The sequence below is a fragment of the Eumetopias jubatus genome, unplaced genomic scaffold, assembly GCF_037043125.1.
Source record: "Eumetopias jubatus isolate StellerSeaLion01/CBP00866 unplaced genomic scaffold, mEumJub1_p1.0 scaffold_13, whole genome shotgun sequence".
Lineage (NCBI taxonomy): Eukaryota > Metazoa > Chordata > Mammalia > Carnivora > Otariidae > Eumetopias > Eumetopias jubatus.
In genome coordinates this window covers 84,310,954-84,332,492 of record NW_028274819.1, presented here as the reverse complement: position 1 = coordinate 84,332,492, position 21,539 = coordinate 84,310,954, and the positions used below count along the sequence as shown (strand labels likewise).

The 21,539-nt window shown below is 47.0% G+C and overlaps 1 protein-coding gene across 2 annotated transcripts; it reads left to right on the top strand.

Moving 5' to 3' along the window:
• The first annotated feature begins 108 nt into the window (after positions 1-108).
• On the top strand, positions 109-21,358 carry VPS26B (VPS26 retromer complex component B). 2 transcript variants are annotated; one of them, XM_028120771.2, is made up of 7 exons: positions 109-728; positions 9,834-9,990; positions 14,746-14,910; positions 17,630-17,805; positions 19,435-19,577; positions 19,978-20,079; positions 21,128-21,358. In XM_028120771.2, the coding sequence occupies exons 1-7, from the start codon at positions 506-508 to the stop codon at positions 21,176-21,178; spliced, it is 1,017 nt and encodes a 338-aa protein (XP_027976572.1). In that variant the 5' UTR covers positions 109-505; the 3' UTR covers positions 21,179-21,358. The 2 variants fall into 2 exon arrangements, with proteins under 2 accessions (XP_027976572.1, XP_087873745.1); XM_088017619.1 differs by having other exon boundaries at positions 19,978-21,358.
• Positions 21,359-21,539: the final 181 nt, after the last annotated feature.

The following is a 21,539-nucleotide window of genomic DNA, read 5'->3' as shown; positions in this document are numbered from 1 at the left end:
CACCTCCCGGCGGCAAGGTGGCGAAAGCTACAGCGGCAGAGGAGAACGCATGCGTGCGGCGTCTCCGGCGTGTCCGGGCTGGAGACTGCCCCCCCCCCCCCTCCGCACCCCCGCCCGGAGCCGCCGAAGCACCTCCGTGCGTTGCACTGCCAGAGGCCGGGGCTGGCTCGCCGTGCTGCTCAAGCGCCGCACCCCACCCGGTGGGCGGCAGCGGCGACGCACGCCCGGGCCTTTTACTGCCCGTCTCCAATTGCATTGCCTGCCCTAGCCCCTCACTGCCGTCGGCGGCTCGGGCTCGCCCGGGAGTGGCGAGTAGCAGAGCACTGGTACCCAGGGCGCTGCAGCCGGCCCTGCGCCCTCCCGGTGGAGCCGGGAGTCGTGCCATCGCCCCCCGTCTGGCAGAGAGCTGGGTCCAGCGTCCAGCCCTCCAGCCTTTGCTTAGGGCCCCCACCCCGCAGAGAGGAGCGGTCCTACCGAAACCGGCCCGGTCCGGCCCGGCGGTGAGATGAGCTTCTTCGGCTTTGGGCAGAGCGTGGAGGTGGAAATCTTGCTGAACGATGCGGAGAGTAGGAAGCGGGCCGAGCACAAAACGGAGGACGGGAAGAAGGAGAAATATTTCCTCTTCTACGACGGAGAGACGGTCTCCGGGAAGGTGAGCCTCGCACTCAAGAACCCCAACAAGCGGCTGGAGCACCAGGGCATCAAGATCGAGTTCATCGGGCAGATCGGTGAGTGGGCACCCCGGGCCTCCCTCCCCGGCCGCCTCCGCCGGGCCAGAGCGCCGACTTGGGGGTGGGGGAGCGGGGTGGTTCCGGGCCCAGCTCCGGTGAGGCCTTTCGGAGCCCCTTGTCCACTGCAGTCTGAGGCCAGCCGGCCGGCGACTGCCCCTGCGTTGCCGGCTTCCCTGCCAAAAGTGACAGCGCATCGCCAGGACGGTGGGGGTGGCCGAGGGCCACGGGAAGCATCCCTGCCGACAGCCTCATTGTTGTGGGCACCTTGTCCTGGGATACCCTAGTTGTCCCTTCGGCGTGCGCTCAGCTATGCTTCCTACCTCCAGGATTTCCGAGCGAGATGCTTCTGCCATAGCCTGCAGGTGGGTTTGTTAAGGGGAGACCTTTCTCCAGTACTGCTTTTGCCATTGTCTGGACATCCACAACTGTCAGACCCAAGTTAAGCTGGTCCTCTATGCCTCACTTAGTTCACTCCCATCCACCCCCTTTTTCTTTTACATGTGATGTGGGAGAGAGGTCACCACCCTACTGTCTCACCTTAGCTCTGATCTATCCTTGGACCTGTTTTGAGAAAGAAGCCCTGCAGTCTTCCTTCTGTCTACTTAGCCTGTGTTTCTAAGACTTCTTCATTAGAATGCTAGCTAGTTTCAGTTGACTAATTTTCTCCTTACAGACAAAAAAAATGATCCTTCTAAGTCCAAAATTAAATGATCAAAGTTTCTCAATGCTCCAACAATCTTCAAACATAATTATTAATAATTAAAACTAAGTAAAAGGCAGTAACAATACAGAAGGTTTGGGAGCTGCCAAAGTGGGGTTGTCACTATTTCTAAGACTATTTGAAGTCTTGTGTCTTTAGAAACTCAGGTACTTCTGAAATAAATGATCTTTGTCATTAGGTCAGGAGTAGATTCACAGTAAATACTCATGTGGGCTGAAAAAAACTTCTGGCAAAAGATTCATACCTGTAGCAAAGGCTGCATGTATGACCCTATTCTTACAGACTTCCTGGGAAAGCTCGTTAAATACTCTCTGTCATATCCTGAGAGTTCAGCAAAGAATCTGTTCTCCCGTTTTACAGGGGCAGGAAACATTGGCACAGGTAGGAGGAATCCTGGAAAAAGGAGTCTGTGTGGCCAGTGCTCTGGCTGAAGTGTTTGCCTCTGGTATTTGAGAAAATGAAATTAGGTTGAAGACTGGCTGATCATAGAGGAAACCTTTTTGCTATTTTAAATCCAGAATTTGGGTGGCCTTTTATGTACTGGAAAGGGGCTAAAGAGTGAGTTTCATACCCTCTACTCTCCCGCCTCTAGCTTGAATAGGGTTTCTTAACAGCAGTACTGTTTACATTTTGGGCCTTAGATAATTCTTTGTTGTCTCAGGATTTTTAGCAGGATATTAACCTGGCCTTGACCCACCAGATACCAGAAGCACCCCCAAAAAGCACCCCCAGAGATGTCTTGAGATATTGCCTTATGTCCCCTGGAGGGTAAAATCACCCTAGTGAAGGACGACTGGGTCGATAGGATGAATCCAAAGCATTTTATGCTAAACATAATGTATGAGATAGTTGAGAAGTACTTGCCTACTTAGTAGTTTTAAAGTTTTTGGATGGTTTCTTTGGCTCTGTAATACAAGTGTATAAACAGGCACATTTAGTCTGTGTCTTTACCATCACTCCAGGTGGTCGTGATACCTCATCAATACGTGAACGATAACCAGAGTGACCCCCACCCCAGCAATGTGAAATAAGCTGTTCAGGAATGGAGTCAAAGCCTCCCTCTAGTCTAAGTGAAAGGGAAGTTGAAGGAGCTACTAGTTTATCTGCCCTTCCTGGTTTCTTATCTAACTCCTTGAATCATCATCCCTGCTGGGTTTTCTCTCAACCATTTCGCTTCCATTGATAACTCTTCCTGAGCCTCTGAGCACTGTGGACTGTTGTTGACCCTGTGACTTTGAGGAAGCTGTATGCCTCTCTGGGCCTCAGTTTTCTCACCTATACAGCAGAGATAACAAAATCACCTTGTGAGAATAATGTTGAGCTGTCAAGGGATAATGCTTCATGCAGAGTATGGTCTATCTGTGTCAACAGTCGAGTGATCTGAGAGCACCAGAGCGAGGATAGTGAATAACTTCGCCAAGGTTGTGGTAGTGTGGTTTTCTCCTTCATTGCAGTCTTTGACTATGAATGAAGTGGGTGGAGCTTTGATCTGGCTCCTAGGTCTGGCTCTGTGAATGATGTACAGTATAGGTCTTGCTGTATGGAAGTAAGAAAGTTGATATCATTGTGCCTTGTCCACCTTCCTCATTGAATTCCATTTTAACTCAAAAATGTTCTTATAAACCATAGTCTCTTGGATTTGGTTCTTTCTTTTTTCCTTCCCTCCTTCCTTCGTTTCTTTTGGGGAACAGTTCCACAGCTTGAAAATCAGGTGCTTTATGTAATTAACTGTCTTATCCTTATGATTGATTTCTTTTTCCTCCTGATGAAAGTATATTTGTCCCACTTGTGTATTCATTAGAAGGACAGCCTGGTACATGATTGAGGGTCATGCAGACAGGGTGACTTAAATTAGATAGGGCTCAGTTTGTAATAGCACAGTCTTTGCTAGAGTCTTGTGAGGACTGGAGATAATATATGTGATGTGCAGGTCTTGGCACACATAATAGGTACTCTGTAAAAGGAAGTTAAGATGATTATTGTCATTTTCTCTTTCCCTGTTAAGCTTGACCCATCAAGAAGTTTCCAGGCACTAGATGTTTAAAACATGTCACCTTGCAGTCACCCCGATTCCTGTGCAGATGGTCCATGGGGAATGTTTGGACCAGATTAAGCTTCCCTTTGGTCTACTTGTCTGGCTTCCCCCATTGCCTTCCATTATCTTCTCCCGAACGGCATATTAGCCCAAGTGGAAACCTGTGAAAGGGTCTCTACACAGAGTCCTTGCAGGGATAGCTTTTTGGCTTTCTGTTGCATTGGACCTCTCTGGACCCCATTCCTCATAGTGGCCCAGCCCCTGCTCAGAAAAGCTCCTGTTTCAGTCTTGGTTTTAGAGGTAGGCAGGGACAGGGGTAACTTTTGTTTCCTCTCCCTTCTCTATAACTTACTCTGGCAGTCTCATCTGCACCCATAACTTCTGCGTCTTTTTATATTCTGATGACTACCAACCTCTTTCTTTGTCCTGACGGGAACTCTCTACTGAGTTCCATGCCTGTGTCTCCAACTGCCTGCTAAGCACCTCCACGTGGATACCCCACAGGTCCCTCAGAAACACATCCAAAACAGAAACCTCGTTCTTTCTCTGCTCCAGCCCCAGACCTGCTTCCTGTCCTGTCTGCTCCACTGTGGCCTATGTCACCTGCATCCATTCAGCCTCCAAGATCTGGAAGTCATCTTAGACTAAGTCTTCCTCCCGCACGCCCAGTCGGCTCTCCAACAGCTCTCCAATACGTCCCCAGTCTGCACTTCCTCTTCTTGCCAACACTGCTGCCTTCATTATCTCTTTCTGTGGCCACTTCCTAACTGGTCTTCCTGCCTTTGCTTTCCTCGCCTTTCAGTTAATCTTCTGTAAGAGTGAACTTTCTAAAAGGCAGTTCTGACATTGTCAGTCCCCTCCTTAAAATTCTGCTCATCAACGTCCTATTGGTTAAAGGGCAAAAGTATACCCGGCTCCTTCCTGAGTAGCCCTACCTTTCTCCCGAGCCTCATCTCTCCCTTTCCCTTAACCCTCACCTCTTATAGTTTCCTCAAAATACGTTCCTTCTAGAATCTTGGTATCTTCCCTTTGTATGGGAACATCTTGCTGCAAGATATGACCTTGCACTCAAGCTCTTACCCATTCTTAAAGTGCCCAGCAGACATGGTATCCCTGACAGCCTTCTCCAAGCTCCCCAGGCTGACTCAAGCCCTTCCTCCACTGTTCTTCCACAGGCCTCATTAGTACCTCTTTTCAAACAGGATGTGACAAACTTGTGATTTTTTTTTTCCTCTGGTCTGCTTTCCTGAGTCCCTAAAAACCAGGGACTGCCTTCAGTCCATCATCAGTGTGGTGGCTTATCTCTAGTTTCAGTGGCTAACACAAAGTAGGTGCTCAATAAATATTTGCTAACTGGTTATGTGGTCAGATCTAGGAATTTACGGGAGCTGTTCTCTGGATTTTTTTCTCAACCCCTCCTAGATAAACCAGAGTTACTTGAATGAAGGAAAGGGGGAGTGCAGGTTTGCTTTGCTGCTTACTGTGAAGAGGGAAGGCTTCCTGCTGGCACTTGGGGCCGAGGCATTGGTAAGCGAGGTGTGGCCCTTACTCTACGCCACTGAGAACTAAGATGACTCACCAACCAGCAGGCACCAGAGCACAGCCTCTTCCCTGAGGGAACTAGGGCACAGAAACGTTAAAGCTCATGTCGGTTCACTTGCTGTTGCACATTTCTTTGATCACACTTTCTTATGCCAAGTTGAGGATGATTTCTCCCTGTATATAAGAAAATAAGAGTTGTCAGACCTGTGATTCACTCAGTTCTACACCAACTACTTGGATGTTGCAGTTTAAGTGTTGCCCCCTGAGAGTATAAGAAGGTCTTATTTATTCACCTGTGTTGTCTGTGTTTTCTCTTACCCTCAGTAAGTTTTTGAGCCACGTTGGGTTTCTTCCTGCAGCACCTAGATTGGTTTTTCCAATGGCTTGTTCTATTGTAATAAAGCCAACAATGTATGGGGAGGGCATCTCCCATGTCACTCTAGCATGGGATGGCCTACATTTTAGAAGAATGTAATGTGGTATATAAGAAGCATGGAGGGAAATTTTTTAATTGTTAGGAGAGACCATTTTTCAGCTGGATTCATTTGGGGAACTGTAATGCAAGATATAAGGTAGAGCTGGGCCGTCTTGGAGACTAGTGGGGTTAAATAAACCAAAGGTAATTAGAAGATCAAACTTACAAAGACGGGCGGATATGAATACCCCTGTCCTCCAAAACCAAATAGATAATAATCTGGATTTTTAAAAAAGTTTTTAAAAGTAACGCCACTGGGGGCGCCTGGGTGGCCCAGTCAGGTAAGCCTCTTGCCTTCTCCTCAGGTCATGATCTTGGTATCCTGGGATCCGGCCCCACTTCCAGGGCTTCCTGCCCAGCTGGGAGTCTGCTTCCTCTCCCTCTGCTTTTCCCCCCAACCTCCGCCCCACTCTTGCTCTCTCTATCTCAAATGAATAAATAAAATCTTAAAAAAAAAAAAGTAATGACACTGGACGGATCTGAACCCATCAGTACCAGCTAAGCCTGTACTTCTAAAGATTTTATTTACTTATTTGAGAGAGAGAGTGAGCGAGAGAGAGAGCACAAGCTGGGGGGAGAGGGAGAGGGAGAAGTAGAGTCCCCACTGAGCAGGGAGCCTGAAGTGGGGCTCAACCCCAGGACCCTGGGATCATGACTTGAGCTGAAGGCAGATGCTTTTTTTTTTTTTAAGATTTTATTTATTTATTCATGAGAGACAGAGAGAGAGAGAGAGAGAGGCAGAGGGAGAAGCAGGCTCCCAAGGAGCAGGGAGCCCGATGCGGGACTCGATCCCAGGACCCTGGGATCATGACCTGAGCCGAAGGCAGATGCTTAACCATCTGAGCCACCCAGGCGCTCTGAAGGCAGATGCTTAACCAACTGAGCCACCTAGGCACCCCAAGCCTGTACTTCTAAAAACTCCAGAGGCTTTCTGTATTTTATTTCATTAACCCATAAAAATCTAAGTAAAAAGCACATTGAGATTAAATGCATTGATTGTGGCCTATTAGTGAGTTGTTGCAGGGCTCGAGCAGAGCTGCATCTTGCTGGGCATGGGCAGCCCAGAGGGGTTACTGCTCTAGCAAGTGTTCCAGGTTCCAGGAGATCTGAGTGGATGTGGCCAGCTTGAATCTTGATGGGGTTGGCAGTCAGCAGATAGTGGCTGGGAAAATCAGGACGGTCTCTTTGGAGGTCTTTTTGCCCTTGCTGACTTAATGTTTCTTCTAAGACCTGCATGAAGCTTGGACCAAACGTGGCCCCAGCCCAGTAGCAGGTCTCAGGCTGTCTCTAATGATGAACCTGTGAGGCAAAGCTGGCTCAGTTTCCTTCCAAAGTGGCAAATTCACTCCTCAGCCGTTGGTGGCAAGTTTCATCATGAAAACATCCTGACTACAAAAGTCACTTCCTCCCGTTGGAATCAAGAAAGAGGCTCAAGACGGGGAAGTTACCTTAACAAAAAACATGGTCAGTTCCTACTTCTAGCTTGAGATGCTTGGTTGCTGAGGGCTTTGGAGGTTGGGGAGAACCAGGGATGACTTGTCATTGCATCTTTGGGATAGAATATTGGCAGTTTATAGCCTCTTGATGGCCCAACCTCTTGTTAAAACAGCCTTGTAGTTTCTGTTCTAATTTATGTGAGAGAAAACCAAACTTTCTGGCAAATAGCAAAGTATGGCTGCTATTTCTATCCCTTTGCACCACAGTGTTTGCAAGAGCATTGCAAATGGCATATAAATTATAAATTAAAAAGCCCAGTCCAGCTCCACTCAGGCTACACACTGCCACTCTTCTGTGACATTTAATGCCATGTGTCCCAGAGGAAAAGCACTAGGGAGAACATGATGCTATGCAGGAAAGGTGCCAAAGGTGGCCACAGCCAGGTGCCCCTGCTGGGTCAGGCATAACCTTGCTAGGATTCTCAGATGCTGGCCGTCTGCGTGCTCTCTGAGCGCTCTTGGGTCCTCCTCTGTTTTGTTTCTCATGTTGCCTTTGGTATGTGTGATCACAGTTGTGTATTTTTCCATCTTTCTCTTTCCATCTTTTTGTTGACTCTGGGATTTCTCATTTAAAGTTCATGGACATTCGGGCCATGCTCTGCCTTCTTCTGTCACCTGAAACTATGGCCAGAATCCAGTGCTTGGGAGCTAAGACACCAGGTCCACCAGTTCAGAGGTCACTTGCCACATAGGTGTCAGGACCATCAACAAGGACTTATGTAGCAATTGACCAGTGAGAGTTAAGTGAAGGAGCCCTTGTCACAGTGGTTCTGTTCCTACCTGATCACTGCACTTCCTTACAGTTATTGGGGGACATAGTTATTGGATTTTAAAATGGAAGCAATGAATTGCTCACCTTTCCCTGTCCTTTCCCCCTATAGGTTGTAAGTGTGGTCTCCCATTTAGCAATTTTGGGATTATTACTCACTACCCAGAATGCTGCCTGCTACTGATTCCATTTAGTATTTGGAAGAGGTGGTTGTAATATAAAGTGGATTAAAGTGTAACTGTATAGGAAATCCGCAACAAACTGTAATCACAGAATACAATGTAAATTCTTACAGAAGTGGCAGCACTAGTTTGGGATTAAACCACACTAATGCCACCTTCCTGAGTTGGATGAATCTTAGGACAGAGCCCACTCTGCTTTAGAATGCTTCCCTGTCCAGGGGGGAGGGGGGGAGGAAAGGCTCCCTATGGAATAGGCTCGTCAGGACCAGCTCCTAGGTCAGCAAGGGGTTGATTTTGTACTCGGACTGAAAGCACTACTTGAAACCATTTTCTCTTTCTGGGCATGGTTCTCCCTGGGGGCAGGGCTGGACACTGCATTTCTTGGGCACTTAGCTGTAGTCCCAATTGGGGCTCAGACCTTGTGCTGTCTGAGGTGGACCCACCCAAATGCAGCTCTGCCCCATTGCCCTGAGCCCAGGTTGTCCTTGAGAGAGCTTGCCTGCTGTGCTCTGGAGATACGGGAACTGGCCTAGTAGGCTGTTGTCCTGGACACTCCTCTCTGTGGACCCGTTTCTTTGTCCCCAAGCAGCCAACAGCAGTAGTACTGAGTGCACTCTACCAGATCTATTTCCCCTGTTGATCTACCTTGTCTCAGGTTGTAGCCTTGCACAGGACTGGAGCCCAGAAATGCCCGATGGGTGGTACCTTGACTATAACGTGGCCATGTAGACTCACAGTCAGTATTAAGTGTTCCCTCTGCACGGCCAGGTACTGAAGGGGTGCCAGGAACTAGGCCTTAGCTCTAAAGACCATGCATCTAGAAAAGTTAACGCTTAAATAGCAGAGTACAAATAGGTATAAAATAATGGAGGATAAATTGATGGCATAAACTCATAATTAAGTTTTGAATGCCAGAACTATTTCCAGAGGAGGATGAATTTAGAGCAATGCTTCTCAAAGTGTGGTCACTGGACCAGCAGGACCAGCATCCCCTGAGAGCTTATTAGAAATACAGATTCTTGGGCCCAGACACTAGGGCCAGGACTCAACAATCTGGTTTTAACAAACCCTCCAATTGATTTTGGTGCTCACCGAAGTTGAGGAACCCCCTTTATTTAGATGGAGGGAATAACACTAAAACGTCTGCGTCAGATTGGCCATGTGGATTCCTCTTTGAGGGATCATAACAGCTAGCAGCTAATATGTTTTGAATATTTGCTATCAACTGGGTACTATTCTGAGTCCTTTACCTGCATTACTCCCTCTAATTCTTGCAGAACCTTACAAAATATAATGTTCTTACTCCCATTATACCAGGTCATAGAAATAGATTCATTCTAGCAGGAAATCTGCTCTAATCTCAGTTCTGCAGCCAGCAATGAGACTCTAAGCCAATCATTTGACCATGCCATGCCTCAGTTTCTTTCTGTTAAATGGGTAACAAGGCCTGTCCTAGCTTCTTCAGAAGGTTATTATTAGGATATGATTAAAGAACTATGAACATGCCTTCAAAAGTTAGAAATATTTTTAGAAATGTTTTTAAAGCAATGTAGTATTTTTGATAGCAGTTCCCCTGATGTATCTCTCACTAAGGTACTGCCCTGATATGCTGGAGCCGGTTATATTGGGTTTTTACTGTGCCACTGGATTCCTCTGTATAAAACTGAAATGTGTAGAAAGTGTGGGAAGGAAGGAGATCAGTACATGGAGAATGCAGTGAAGGAGTGAGATTAGGAAAAGAAAGGGAGTCGGAAACAAGGGCCAGGGGAAGTTTGTTTTGGGGGGAGTTCTCTCAGAAGAGGGGATCCTGCATCCTGGAGCCTCCTTGCTAAGCCCCATGTAGCTTGGGGTCTGGTAGTAGAGGCTGATGCTTTCTCTCCAGAGCTCTACTATGACCGCGGGAACCACCATGAGTTTGTGTCCCTGGTGAAGGATTTGGCCCGGCCCGGAGAAATTAGCCAATCACAGGCCTTCGACTTTGAATTCACCCACGTGGAGAAGCCGTATGAGTCATACACAGGCCAGAATGTGAAACTAAGGTAAGTTGTGCCTGCTGTTTCCTCATCTTCCCCTGAAGCTGTCCACATTTCTGAGGTTTTTTACATGGGTATCAAGAAGGAAGAGAGCTTGAGAGCCGGTGGTGTGCTGGTAAATGGTTAACGATGGGCTCTCTGGGAAGAAAAGCCCTGGTTTTTCAGTTTCTGAAAACTGTCAGTTTCTGTAGTGTAAATATTCCCACCATGGCCAATATCAAGCTCCCAACCTAATGTCCCTGATTACAGAGTTGGGGAGAGATGTACAGTAGCCACCGTGACATAGCTAGATGTAAATTCCTGCAAGAGCAGAGAGAATTGTAAAATGTAGCAAAATTATTAGGAAGCAATGAGTTTTTAGTATGTATTACCTTTGTTTTTCATATAACCTTAATTATAAGTTTTTATAATTTAATTTTAAGTAATTGCTATGTTTAACAACCAGCTTTTTAAAATTCCTGAAGATTCAACAGTAAGCTTTTATACACTGCTCTGTGCTGTCCCCAGCATACCATGGGCTGCACATCAGGACGTACAGATCCTCAGTCCAGCTCTGCTATACAACAGCGATGTGATCCCGAGCTCTGTCACTGAGCTTTCTCGCTTGAAAAGTAGAATAGATTTGGATTCTAGTTCTAGATCGGTCCTCCCTCTTTTGGGGTGATGGGAGCGTAAAACATAACACAGTATGACGAGTTTTTAAAAAATTAACACAGTTTAAGTACATATGACTGTTTTTAGTGTTCCAGTTTCTGAGGATGGAGATTGATTCCAAGGCCTCTGGGGTGAAAAAAAAAAAAAAAAAAAGATCCAGTGAAGCTCTAGACTCTTGGATATAACCTGAGATTATGTGATGTCACTGAGATAAAGCAGACTTCCTCTGTCACCCTGGTCACCTGGTTCCAGGTCTTGATGCTATCTTACAAGATCAGCTCATCTTCATCACCTGCAGGCCTGGTGGTCCGGACTGCAGCAAGACCTTTCCTCCCCTTCTCTTCTCTCCCTGGTCTCCCCTCTTCCATCAGAAGAGTGATTGTAGGCTCTTCTTTTTCAGTCTTTGCAGAGAGGTGTAATCACTGACATTACTCAAACTAGAGACAGCATTTCATAATTGCACTCAGAAAAAACTTCACAACTGTGAGGATTATCTAGTTGTCACCAAAACTTGACTGTGGGATTTATTACTATTTAATTTTATTTTTTACAGTGGATTACTCTTAAATGTTTTTAAGTCAGAGAGAAAGGTGATGATTCCTCAGAATATTAAAAATAGAATTACCATACGATCCAGGAATTCCACTTTTGGGTACACACCCGAGAGAAGTGAAAGCAAGGACTCAAACAGAGACATGTATACCCACATTCATAGCTGCTTGTTCACAGCAGCTAAAAGGTGGACCAACCTGAATTCCATTAGCAGATGAATGGGTAAATAAAATGTGGTATATACATACAGTGGGCTATTATTCAGCCTTAAAAAAGGAAGGAAATCCGGTCATATGCCACAACATGGATGAATGCTGGAAGCGTTATGCTAAGTGAAATTAGCCAGTCATAAAAAGTCGTGTATGATTTCACAACAATGTGAATGTACTTGATGCCACTGAAGTGTATACTTAAAAATGACTAAAATGTTAAGTTTTGTTATATATGTTGTAGGTGGGAGAAAACCCTTTTTCCTCTATCCACCTTAGGTTCGTTGGCTTAGGCCCTGCACATCAGACTGACAGAAGACAGGCTAGCAAGAGAAAGGCAGACCGGTTAACTCACATGTGTGTTGTGCATACACATGGCACTCAGGGATTGGTAACGCAAAGGGGTGGTTAGGACTTGGAGCTTATGTAAGCATCTTAACAGAAGAATGGTAATTTTACAGAGAAGTGACAAGACAAAGGAAAGGGACTTTGAGCTTCTAGGGACAACAAGTTGTAGGAAGGTAAATATATGAGAGAAACAAATGGAAGGTAAGAATCCTTTTAGCAAGATTTGTTATGTGGATTTCTCTAGTGCAGTCTCTGGGCTGGTAGCAGTTGTCTCTGGCGAGTAAGAATGTCCTGCTCTTCCTGGTAGAGGGTGGGGAGGGCAGAGAATTTTTCTTGTGTCTGCTTCTTGTCAGTTGCTTTCAGCTCAATATAATCGTTATGCCAGAGTGGCATATTTTGGGGTAGTATACTCTGAACTTCTATATTTTACCACAAAATAAATAAATGAATAAAAGAGAAAAAGGTGTTGCTGTCCAATTAGATGAAGACATTAGGATTCATGTTGAGAAAGTGAGGGAGATCAAGAAGGGAAAATTAGTTAAGGGCAGCTTATAGACGTCAATTGCAGATGAAGGGCTTGTATCTTACTGCTTAGGCAGAGGGGAAACATGAAAAGATCGCTCTAGACTCCTCTTTCTTTGTTTTTAGGTGGGGGAGTGGTTCTTTTGGATGGTTAATATAAAATCAACATGTCCTATTTGATGAATGGGTAGAGCGCAGAGACAAAATTGTTGGAAGACTAGTCGAGGTCCTGAGCGTCTTACCTCAGTGGACACTTACGTAGTGGACACAGCAGGAGTGGGGAGCAAACGAAGAGTTTAACAGACAGCAGCAGAACTTACCAGTGAATGTAGGTGCAGACAGACAGCTGTCAGGAAGAAGGGATGGTTTGTAGTGAAGATGATTCATCCAATTTAACGTCTAAAGCACTGGCAAAATAGAGAGGTATGAAAGTTCACTAGACAATTGGAAATGCAAGCCTGGCACTCAGGACAGAGAAATGCACTGTTGGGGAATCCTCTGCTCACAGGTAGAAACTGGTACATTTTTCAAGGAGGAGAACTGAGGGAGAGAAGAGCCCAGGCAGGACCTATTAGAGGGATAGGAAGGGGGGTGGGTGAAGCAGGTAAAGCCCTCCTATGGAACCATGGGAAGAGCATTTCAAGAAGGAGGAGGAAATGTTTTACTCTCCAGTGTCAAAACTGAACCTGAAAAAGCAAGGCCACTGGGTTTGGCAGCAGGGAAGAAGCTGTAGTGGTTAGGACAGGACCTCAGCGACCACTGTCCCTCACAAACAGTCAGGGATGCAAGGCCTGGAGAGTGTTTTGGGGATTGAGGAGTTTGGGTCTTGGTATAAACTCAAAGGAGGAAGCCTTTACTGGAGAGAGATTCTATATGTTAAGGAAATTGGAAAACTTGAAGGATCGAGATGCCAGGCAGTAGTTCTCTGCCAAAGCTCCTGTGCTAGAATCACTTGGGAGGCTTCGGACGATGCTGATGCCTGCGTACCTCTGCAGAGCGGTTAAATGTCCGCTCTGCTTGGGCATCTGGATTTTGGAAGCACCTCGCCCCAGGGTGGTCGTAATATGCACCCAGATTGAAAGTCATTCTGCCAGATGGAGGAGGAGAAGGGTCTTGAGAGACGGAGGTGCTGTTGGAAAGAGGAAAGGTTGGGCAAAGATACAGACGCACATTTAGGACCAAAGTAAGAAACAGCACCAAGCAGAGAAGAGAGAGAATTAAAAATCTTGACTTGGAAGGCCTTCCTCTTCTCAGTAGAGTAAAAGCTATGTTTTCTACAGAGAGGGGAGAGAGGAGGCTTGAGAGCCTGAGCAATTAGAAAAGGGTTAGGAACAAATTAGTGTCTTGGAGAATGTGGCAGAAGTTACTGAGATGAATAAAAGGATTGCTGAGCATCGGTCAGGACCACACAGAGGAGAGGAGCCTAAATGTATCATTGATCTGGTTGGCAGCTTTCTCCGGGAACAGTGCAGATTATCTACGTTTTGTTTAGAAGAAAATATCATTAAGAGGGTGTTCCTCCAGTCACTGGGTATTAGCATAGAGTAAGTCAAGGGGACAAGGATGCTGGGATTTGGCCGTGCTTGAGCAGCTGACCGGAGGGTCGGGCTTGGCACGCTAAGCCCTTCAGGGGCTGTGTCTCTGTCTACTTCCCCACTTGTCCTCTACCACAGCAACACCTCCCCAGGGATCCAGGGTTCAGCCAGAGACTTTCTTTGTTCAAACCAGGACCTCTCCCACCTCTGCTGCTTTACTTATAAGGTCTGCTCTGCCTGAGTGTCCTTTTTTCTCTCCCCATAGCACTTGATTGCTCTACCTAAATTAGCACTTGCTCTGTGTTCAATTATTTCTGTTTCTTGGCCCACCTTCCCCAGCGGACTGTGAGCTTCCCATAAGACTATATCTTATTCATCCTATGCCTAGCAATAAACATTTGCTGAATGAAGAGCTGACTTACTTTCTCCATTCCCTATCCCTCCCGTTTAATTTGAGGGACTTGGAAAATGTGTAATGGATTGAATATTGTTAAATAAACAGGCATGCAAATATAAGAATGTAAGACAGATCCCTGTGCCTGAAGACCCAGGAGTTAGTTGAAGAAAAACCCGTACAAAAATACATGGTAGGCAGTGGTGAGGGGCATGAAAGGCATTAGGATAAATTGCTGTGGGAGTATAGAGCAGAGAAATCACTTTTATTTGGGGCAGTGCTCTGAGCCGAGAGGATGGACTCGAAAAGGTATTTGGGGGGAAGGTCTTTGAACTCCCTGGAACTGTAGTTGTGAAATTTCATGCGTAGTGCATATGTTCATTTTTTTCTGGGAGGAGGGTCCACAGGGGTAAATTTTCAAAGGAATACAAAGCCCCAAAGGTTAACCACCATAAGGGCTTCTCTCCACTGGGTCTATTTGGTGCATGGATTGAGGCAGCATGTAGAGACTGGGAGTGTTCCTTCACGACACATCCATCTCCTACAGGTATTTCCTTCGAGCCACCATCAGCCGCCGCCTCAATGATGTCGTCAAAGAGATGGACATTGTAGTCCACACACTCAGCACGTACCCAGAGTTGAACTCCTCCATCAAGATGGAGGTTGGGATCGAGGACTGCCTGCACATTGAGTTTGAGTATAATAAGTCCAAGTAAGTATCTGGGGCCCCACAGTCATGGAGAACTATTGAGGGAGGTTAAGATAGGACCTGATGAGAATACAAGTGGGTGGAGCCTTGGTTGGCTCATCGTGCCAGGCTATAGGGGAGGCCACTGACCTGGTACTGTGAATATATCTGCTGAAAGGTAGACCAGGAAATTAAACTTCATTTTACCTAAACTAAACTGAAATTAAGAAGGTACTACATTTAAGTTAAATATCCTACATTGTCTTTCAAGGTCAAGCCAAACTGAGGTTATTTGTTTTGGATGTAGATACAGCTCTTTCCTTCTGCTGGTGAGAATAATCTCAGAATACCATTCCTGTTAGCATTTGTATCCTATATACAGTATGTCTCTTAGAAATGAATGTGAAGAAACCATGCAACGGCCATAGTTTGCTGCTTCCTCCTGAACTTAAATGAATTATAGCAAAGAACATCTGATGCCTTTTTGTAAAGGTCTTTAAATTATTCTAACTGGCAAGTTGGGAAGCCATGTACTTTTTAAACTGTTTGTTGTCTGAACAGGAAAATATTTAAGTGCGGGGCGCCTGGGTGGCTCAGTTGGTTAAGCATCTGCCTTCAGCTCAGGTCATGATCCTGGGGTCGAGCTCCGTGTCGGGCTTCTTGCTCTGGAGGGAGTCTGCTTGTCCCTCTCTCTCTGCCGCTCCCCCTGCTTGTGCTCGCTCGCTCCCTCTCTCAAATAAATGAATTTTAAAAATCTTAAAAAAAAGAAAATATTTAAGTGCTTACAAATCACGAAACTTACTGACACTTCAAAAATGTACCACAAGCATCTTTCTTTTCAGTATATAATACATTCCTAAAAATGTTTGAAAATCAGATATGCAAAAGTAAAAGTGTATTCTATTCACAGAGAGCTAAAAAAAAGAAATTAGAGTCTCTAGGGTTCTTATCAGGGAGACGCTCATATCAGACCCACTATTATCCAGGAGGTGAGATAGTGGGGGTTAGGAACAGGGCTTTTTTAAAAACTAGCAATATACATGCTTCCTAGAACAGGGGTGAGGGGAAAGTCCTGTTTTTTCCCCTGCTTCTGGCCTGGAACCACTCGTGACCCAGAATGGGCCCTGCTTGGTGAGGCCCCACCTATGGAATGGGGTAGGGTGAGCTGGAAGGGAGGTTAATCTGGGCCAGGCAGGGACACGTAAGGAAGCAGCCCTCTGCCCCTTTCTCCTCACAGCCTCAGGGTTCTGTGGGCCTTCTGGAAAGGAGCCACCAAAAGTGTGTGCCCACCCCCGCTCCAGCTACCTAGTAAAGGGGGTGGCTGGCAGGCGGCACCACCTTGTAGGAGGAGCACAAAATAGCTGTCAGCACGATGTTCAAGACCACGTGTGGTATGTGAAGGGCGCTCTGGAGAGTCCATCCCCTGACCTCAGGAACTGGATGTTCAGACCTGTCCTGCCTTCTCAGAGCAGGCTGCCGTGTAAGAACACACTGTCTATATCATACAGTCCCATTCTGCCATTGGGGATTGCCCTAGGGGTAAGATTAGCAGGTACTATCATGTTTGTGGAGACAGGCTAGTGGGTTTCAAACACATACAAAAAGGATGAAGTGAAAGAAGAGCGGGGCCCAGGGTTCTAGGCCCTCCACAGGAGTTTCTCATGTATTAATGCTTCCGCATAGGATTTCATTTAGAATAAAGGAATGTTCCATTTATCAAAGTTTGAAAATCCCTAGAATCTATGATCTCTTAGCATTCCTTCTAAAATGCTGCAAGCAGCCTCCATTTTGATTTTGTAAGTGTTCTTAGATTATCTACTGAGAGTGTCTGCAGTCTTCCCAGTTAGACTGTGAGCAGAAAGGCAGCATGAAATAGTGGGGAGAACACAAGCCTAGGAATTAGGCACCTGGGTTCATATCCTGTGTCTGTCCCCTACTCAAATCCTGTTCAAGTGTCTATCTTCTTTGAACTTCCTTTTCTTCACCTGTAATATAAGGAGGTTAAATTCTAAAGTCCCTGCCAACACTCCTGTCCCATGATTTTGAGCTTCAGGTTTGAAGATTTTCCTCTCTTCCTATATGCCTGATACAGGGCTGTGCACATGCAGACCACTGGTACTCCAGACTAACTCAAAGAGAAATGCTGGAAAAGTCAGAAAGTGTTATGCAGCATGGCCAAATTCATAACAGCTCACAGAGCACAAACCGTGTGAGCAGGGCCCGGGGAGAAGGTGCTGATGGAGCATAATGCATGCATCTTGCTCAGCCGCTCCTGCCTGGGCTGTCACATCCAGCAGACAAAACTGGTTGCTGCAGGCAGCTGAGGCCCAGTTCCCAAAAGACATTTTGTGAGCTCAGAGAGAAAGAGCAAGACCTGGTTCCTGCATTTGTGGGGCTGGCCTCCCATACATCAGGACATCTAAAGCAATATAAACACAAAAGGTATAAAAGAAATAAACGTGCTGAGGAGATAGATCACATGGGCAAGCTATGATGGAATGGGTGATATAACATCCTGTGAGTTGCATATGGAAAAACGGGACAGAAGTTACTGTGATTCCGATAGAGAACATATTGGGAAATCATTCTGCAAGGGCAGTTGTGGTAAAAACATGGGTGAGCGTGCACTGTGACTCCGTCTGCAGCCAACCTGCTTGGTGGTGTTCCCTCCCCCAAAACCCAGGAGACCTGGAAATGTGCAAAGTTTGGCTGCCGTATTCACATCTTATTTTCTCTTCCCCAGATACCACTTGAAAGATGTCATTGTAGGAAAGATCTACTTCCTCTTGGTGAGAATCAAAATCAAGCACATGGAGATAGATATCATCAAGCGGGAAACGACGGGCACAGGCCCCAATGTGTACCATGAGAACGACACGATAGCCAAGTACGAGATCATGGACGGGGCACCCGTGAGAGGTGGGCATGCTAGCACGCAGCCCGCGGCTGCCTCCCCCATCCCCCAAGGCCCCGCGCAGAGTTTCGGAGGGGCTCGAGGGGCTATACTGCTAAAGTAAGACTTCCTATTCACCTTCTCACTTTCTCATCTAAAATTGTACACTGGGGACCCCAATAAACAGGAAAAGGAAGGCTGGGTATGTGGAACTCCAAGTTCCTTCCCCATCTTCACCCAGAAAAGCTTCACTTCAGCCTCACCTACATACTGAGCTTGTATTGGAGATTTCACCTCAAGAGTTAGGCCTCTTAAATAACAACAACAACAAAAGCTTGAAGAGTACTGGCTTAGCAGATACAGTTTGAACATTTTACTACTTTTTCCTATTGGCATTCTCTGCTGCTAGGGAGCAAGAGGTGAATGCAGAATAATCATTTGTGTTCCTCAGTTCTAGCTCTGGCAAAATGATTCATTCTCTGAATTCATTCACCAAGTGTAGATACTCTGGGCAGCACTACTAGGTGCCACAGACAGCACTGGGAATGGGACAAAAGACAGCACCACCCTGTCCACCCCCAGAGCTGACATTACATCTCAAATGAATGGAGTGGAAAGCTTTGTTATTTGGGGAATCTGATTATTTGGGAGTAGCAATCTTTATGTTCTTTTGGCTCTGCAGCCACTGATCATGAAGAATGTATTTTTTCATTTAGAAGTGCTTGGTTACGCCAAGGTTTTATTCAGCTTATCCCCACGTGTGTGTTCCATGTGGAAGGAGGGGACAATGACAGCAGATTCTTGAGTGTCACCATGCAGGTCCTTGGAGACAGGACTGAGCTCTCCTGACTCTCTGTATGTGCCATTTTTTCACCAGTTGTGCAGGTAGAGCCACTTGTCATTTTCTCTGAGAAATAAGACAAAACAGCGGATAATTAATGGCACATTTTATATTTAGCTTTAGACTACATTATAGGTTTGGCCTTTCTCAGTAGAATTACTGCCCTAATTTCATTTCACTTAAATTAGGAAAGGCAGGGTGTTAGAGCTGAAAGAGATCAAAAATACCATGTAGTCTGATCCCACAGTTTTCCACAAGAGAAAATTAAGGTCCAGAGAAAGCAATAGACTAACTCAGAAATCATACAACTGGTTAATGGAGAACTAAGGCCATAATGAGGATTTTCTCTTTTCCAGACCACTATACCACCGTGCCAATCCATCTCAGAGTGGAGATGTATTTTGGGGGGCATACGCTATTTAGGATGGAGGAAGGTGGCATCGAAATTGCTGGGTGACATGATGAGTTAGCTGGGGTTTGACAGTTGGCTTGTGAAAACCCAACGACTAGACACATTACATATCATCAAAAGATGCTTAGTAGTAGTATCCTGTGCTGTTCATACTCACGGGTTTCTGCATCGGGGCGGTTAGAGAAGACACAACGGGACCTGAAGTGGCACTGCAGAGTCACGTTTTGCTTCAGCAGATCACTGAGCCGCAGAATGCAATATTCCCACCAGGCAGAAGCATTCCCTTGAGTGTGCCATGACACGCTCAGGTGGCCTCTCCCCTGCTGTGGGCAGAGAGTGACTTGGTGTCAGGTTGGGTGGGCCACTTTCCCCTTCGCTCTGATACCTGCCTGGCCCTTACAGGAGAGTCCATTCCGATCCGGCTCTTCCTGGCGGGCTACGAGCTCACCCCCACCATGAGGGACATCAACAAGAAGTTCTCCGTGCGCTATTACCTCAATCTGGTGCTGATAGACGAGGAGGAACGGCGCTACTTCAAACAGCAGGTGAGTCCCGGGCACCTCCCCAAGACCCCTGGTGGCTCTAGAGCCAGAACAGGAAGGGCTTCATTCCTGCGAAGATCAGGTTCCATTTCAGACAGATTCAGCAGAACGGTACAGGGGAGAGAGTTTACTAGTCTCTATGCCACTTGTTGGTTCACCGAGAGGGAGTCCCACAGCAAGAATGGGGGTTCCCACTTGACACATTGAGTCTGCTTCCTCAGGCCCAGGCCCTGCGACCACTCTCCCCTCCCTGCCCACACCATCAGATGGAGCCCTGGGGTGGGATGGACAACTGCTGTCATCAGGGAGAGAGAAGCAGAGGAGAAAGTTGGGAGCCTCTGGGAACCCCCACCCCCATGCCTCCCTCTCAAGGTAGCATGTTGCCCCCCCCCCCATTCTGCAGGAAGTGGTGTTGTGGCGGAAAGGTGACATCGTACGGAAGAGCATGTCCCACCAGGCAGCCATCGCCTCACAACGCTTCGAGGGTACAGCCTCCCTGGGTGAGGTGCGGACCCCCAGCCAGCTGTCTGACAACAACAGCAGGCAGTAGGCCCCCAGAGCCAAGAAGCTGCTGGGCTTCCACCCCAGCACCCCCGTCTACCAAACACCAGCGGCTGGGGGAGGGGGAGGACAGTGTGATGCTCAACTGACCCGTTACTTGCAACCTGAAAACAAATCGTGTTTTGACTTAAATTCTTTTTTCTGAAGAACCTAAGGGGCTTGGGTTGGGAGGCAGTCTCCTTGAGATTCTGCGGCTGATGTGGGAATAGGGAGAGGTAGCATCCCGGTAGCTGGTCTCTCTGGGGAAAAGAGCCTTCTGTTGAGGCCTTCCGTGTGCGGCTGCCTTGCATTTTACAGGAGAGCAGAGAGCGGGCATCCGTGGCTCCTGGGTCTCTGAGCTTCCTGATACAGGATCTGAGCATGTCCCTGGGATTCTGAGCTGCCAGCAGGGCCTGGGGTAGTCACATCTTATTCTCTCCTCCACTGTCCCTACCCTATCCTAAATGGCAGGGGCGGGGGGAGACTCAAGATCAGGAAGCTACCTCTTTGGGAGTCTTGGATGTGGTGCTTTGAAGTTTCCACAAGCCACCTCCTTTCTGGCCTCTCACTGCTGGGACCCAGGCACCTCCCTTCTCCGTCTTCTACAGACTCTTACCAGTAACGTCCTGGAACAGAAGCCTGTGGAAGGGCCTTTGGCTCTGGTCCCCTCACCTGTGAGAAATTCTGGGCACAGAGACAGCCTGGGGTCAGTGTCATGCGTGAATGGCAGCAGTGTCGAACACAGGAGGCTGGGCCGAGCGCACTGAGGAAGCAGTATGGTGACTGCTCCCCAGCCCCTGGGGCTGGATGGTTCTAGGGTATTGCTGTGTGGTACAGCAAGCCTAAACAAGGGCATCTGTTTCCCTTAAGAGATCCCGGGAAGGGGCCTTGATCTCTTTGCTTCCCTAAGAATGAATCCTCATCACTCCTTGTTCTCCTTCCATTTAGTTTCTGGGAATTGGGGCTTGGAAATTTCTTACTGTTGCCCATGTCCTCTCCTCTCTGAGTTTCAGGAGGGAGATGAGAGCCTCAGCAGAAGACTCTGCTACACAACTTCAGAATAATTCTGCTTGCCAAATTATGTCTTCATCTTCACCAGTTGACTGACCAGAGTTTAGGACCATTGTTTTTGTTTAAAAACGTATATAAAAACTCTTGTGGGTATTCTTGTTATGCTAAAGGAGAAGGGGACATCCCTCTGTTGCACTGTGTGTGGGCCTATTGGAGTAAAGGTGTTGACATCCTTTTCTGCCTCATCTGGAAATGACCTGCGGGCCTCCCTTCCCTTCAAGCAGACCCCACTGGCCAATGAGTACAATATTCGGTGGTTGGAGTTGTCCGTAGTTGGGAAAGCAGAGGGGTTGGTTCCTGTTGTCATCCTTTAGTGTGGAAAATTCGCACTCCTCTTTTCCTCAGCAGTCAGTG

Bases quoted from the DNA above. Each gene is read 5' to 3' on its own strand.
- VPS26B (XM_028120771.2), top strand. From the start codon at position 506: ATGAGCTTCTTCGGCTTTGGGCAGAGCGTGGAGGTGGAAATCTTGCTG. The intron at 729-9,833 runs GTGAGTGGGCAC...CTTTCTCTCCAG, and splicing joins CGAGTTCATCGGGCAGATCG to AGCTCTACTATGACCGCGGG. The intron at 19,578-19,977 runs GTGAGTCCCGGG...CCCATTCTGCAG, and splicing joins GGCGCTACTTCAAACAGCAG to GAAGTGGTGTTGTGGCGGAA.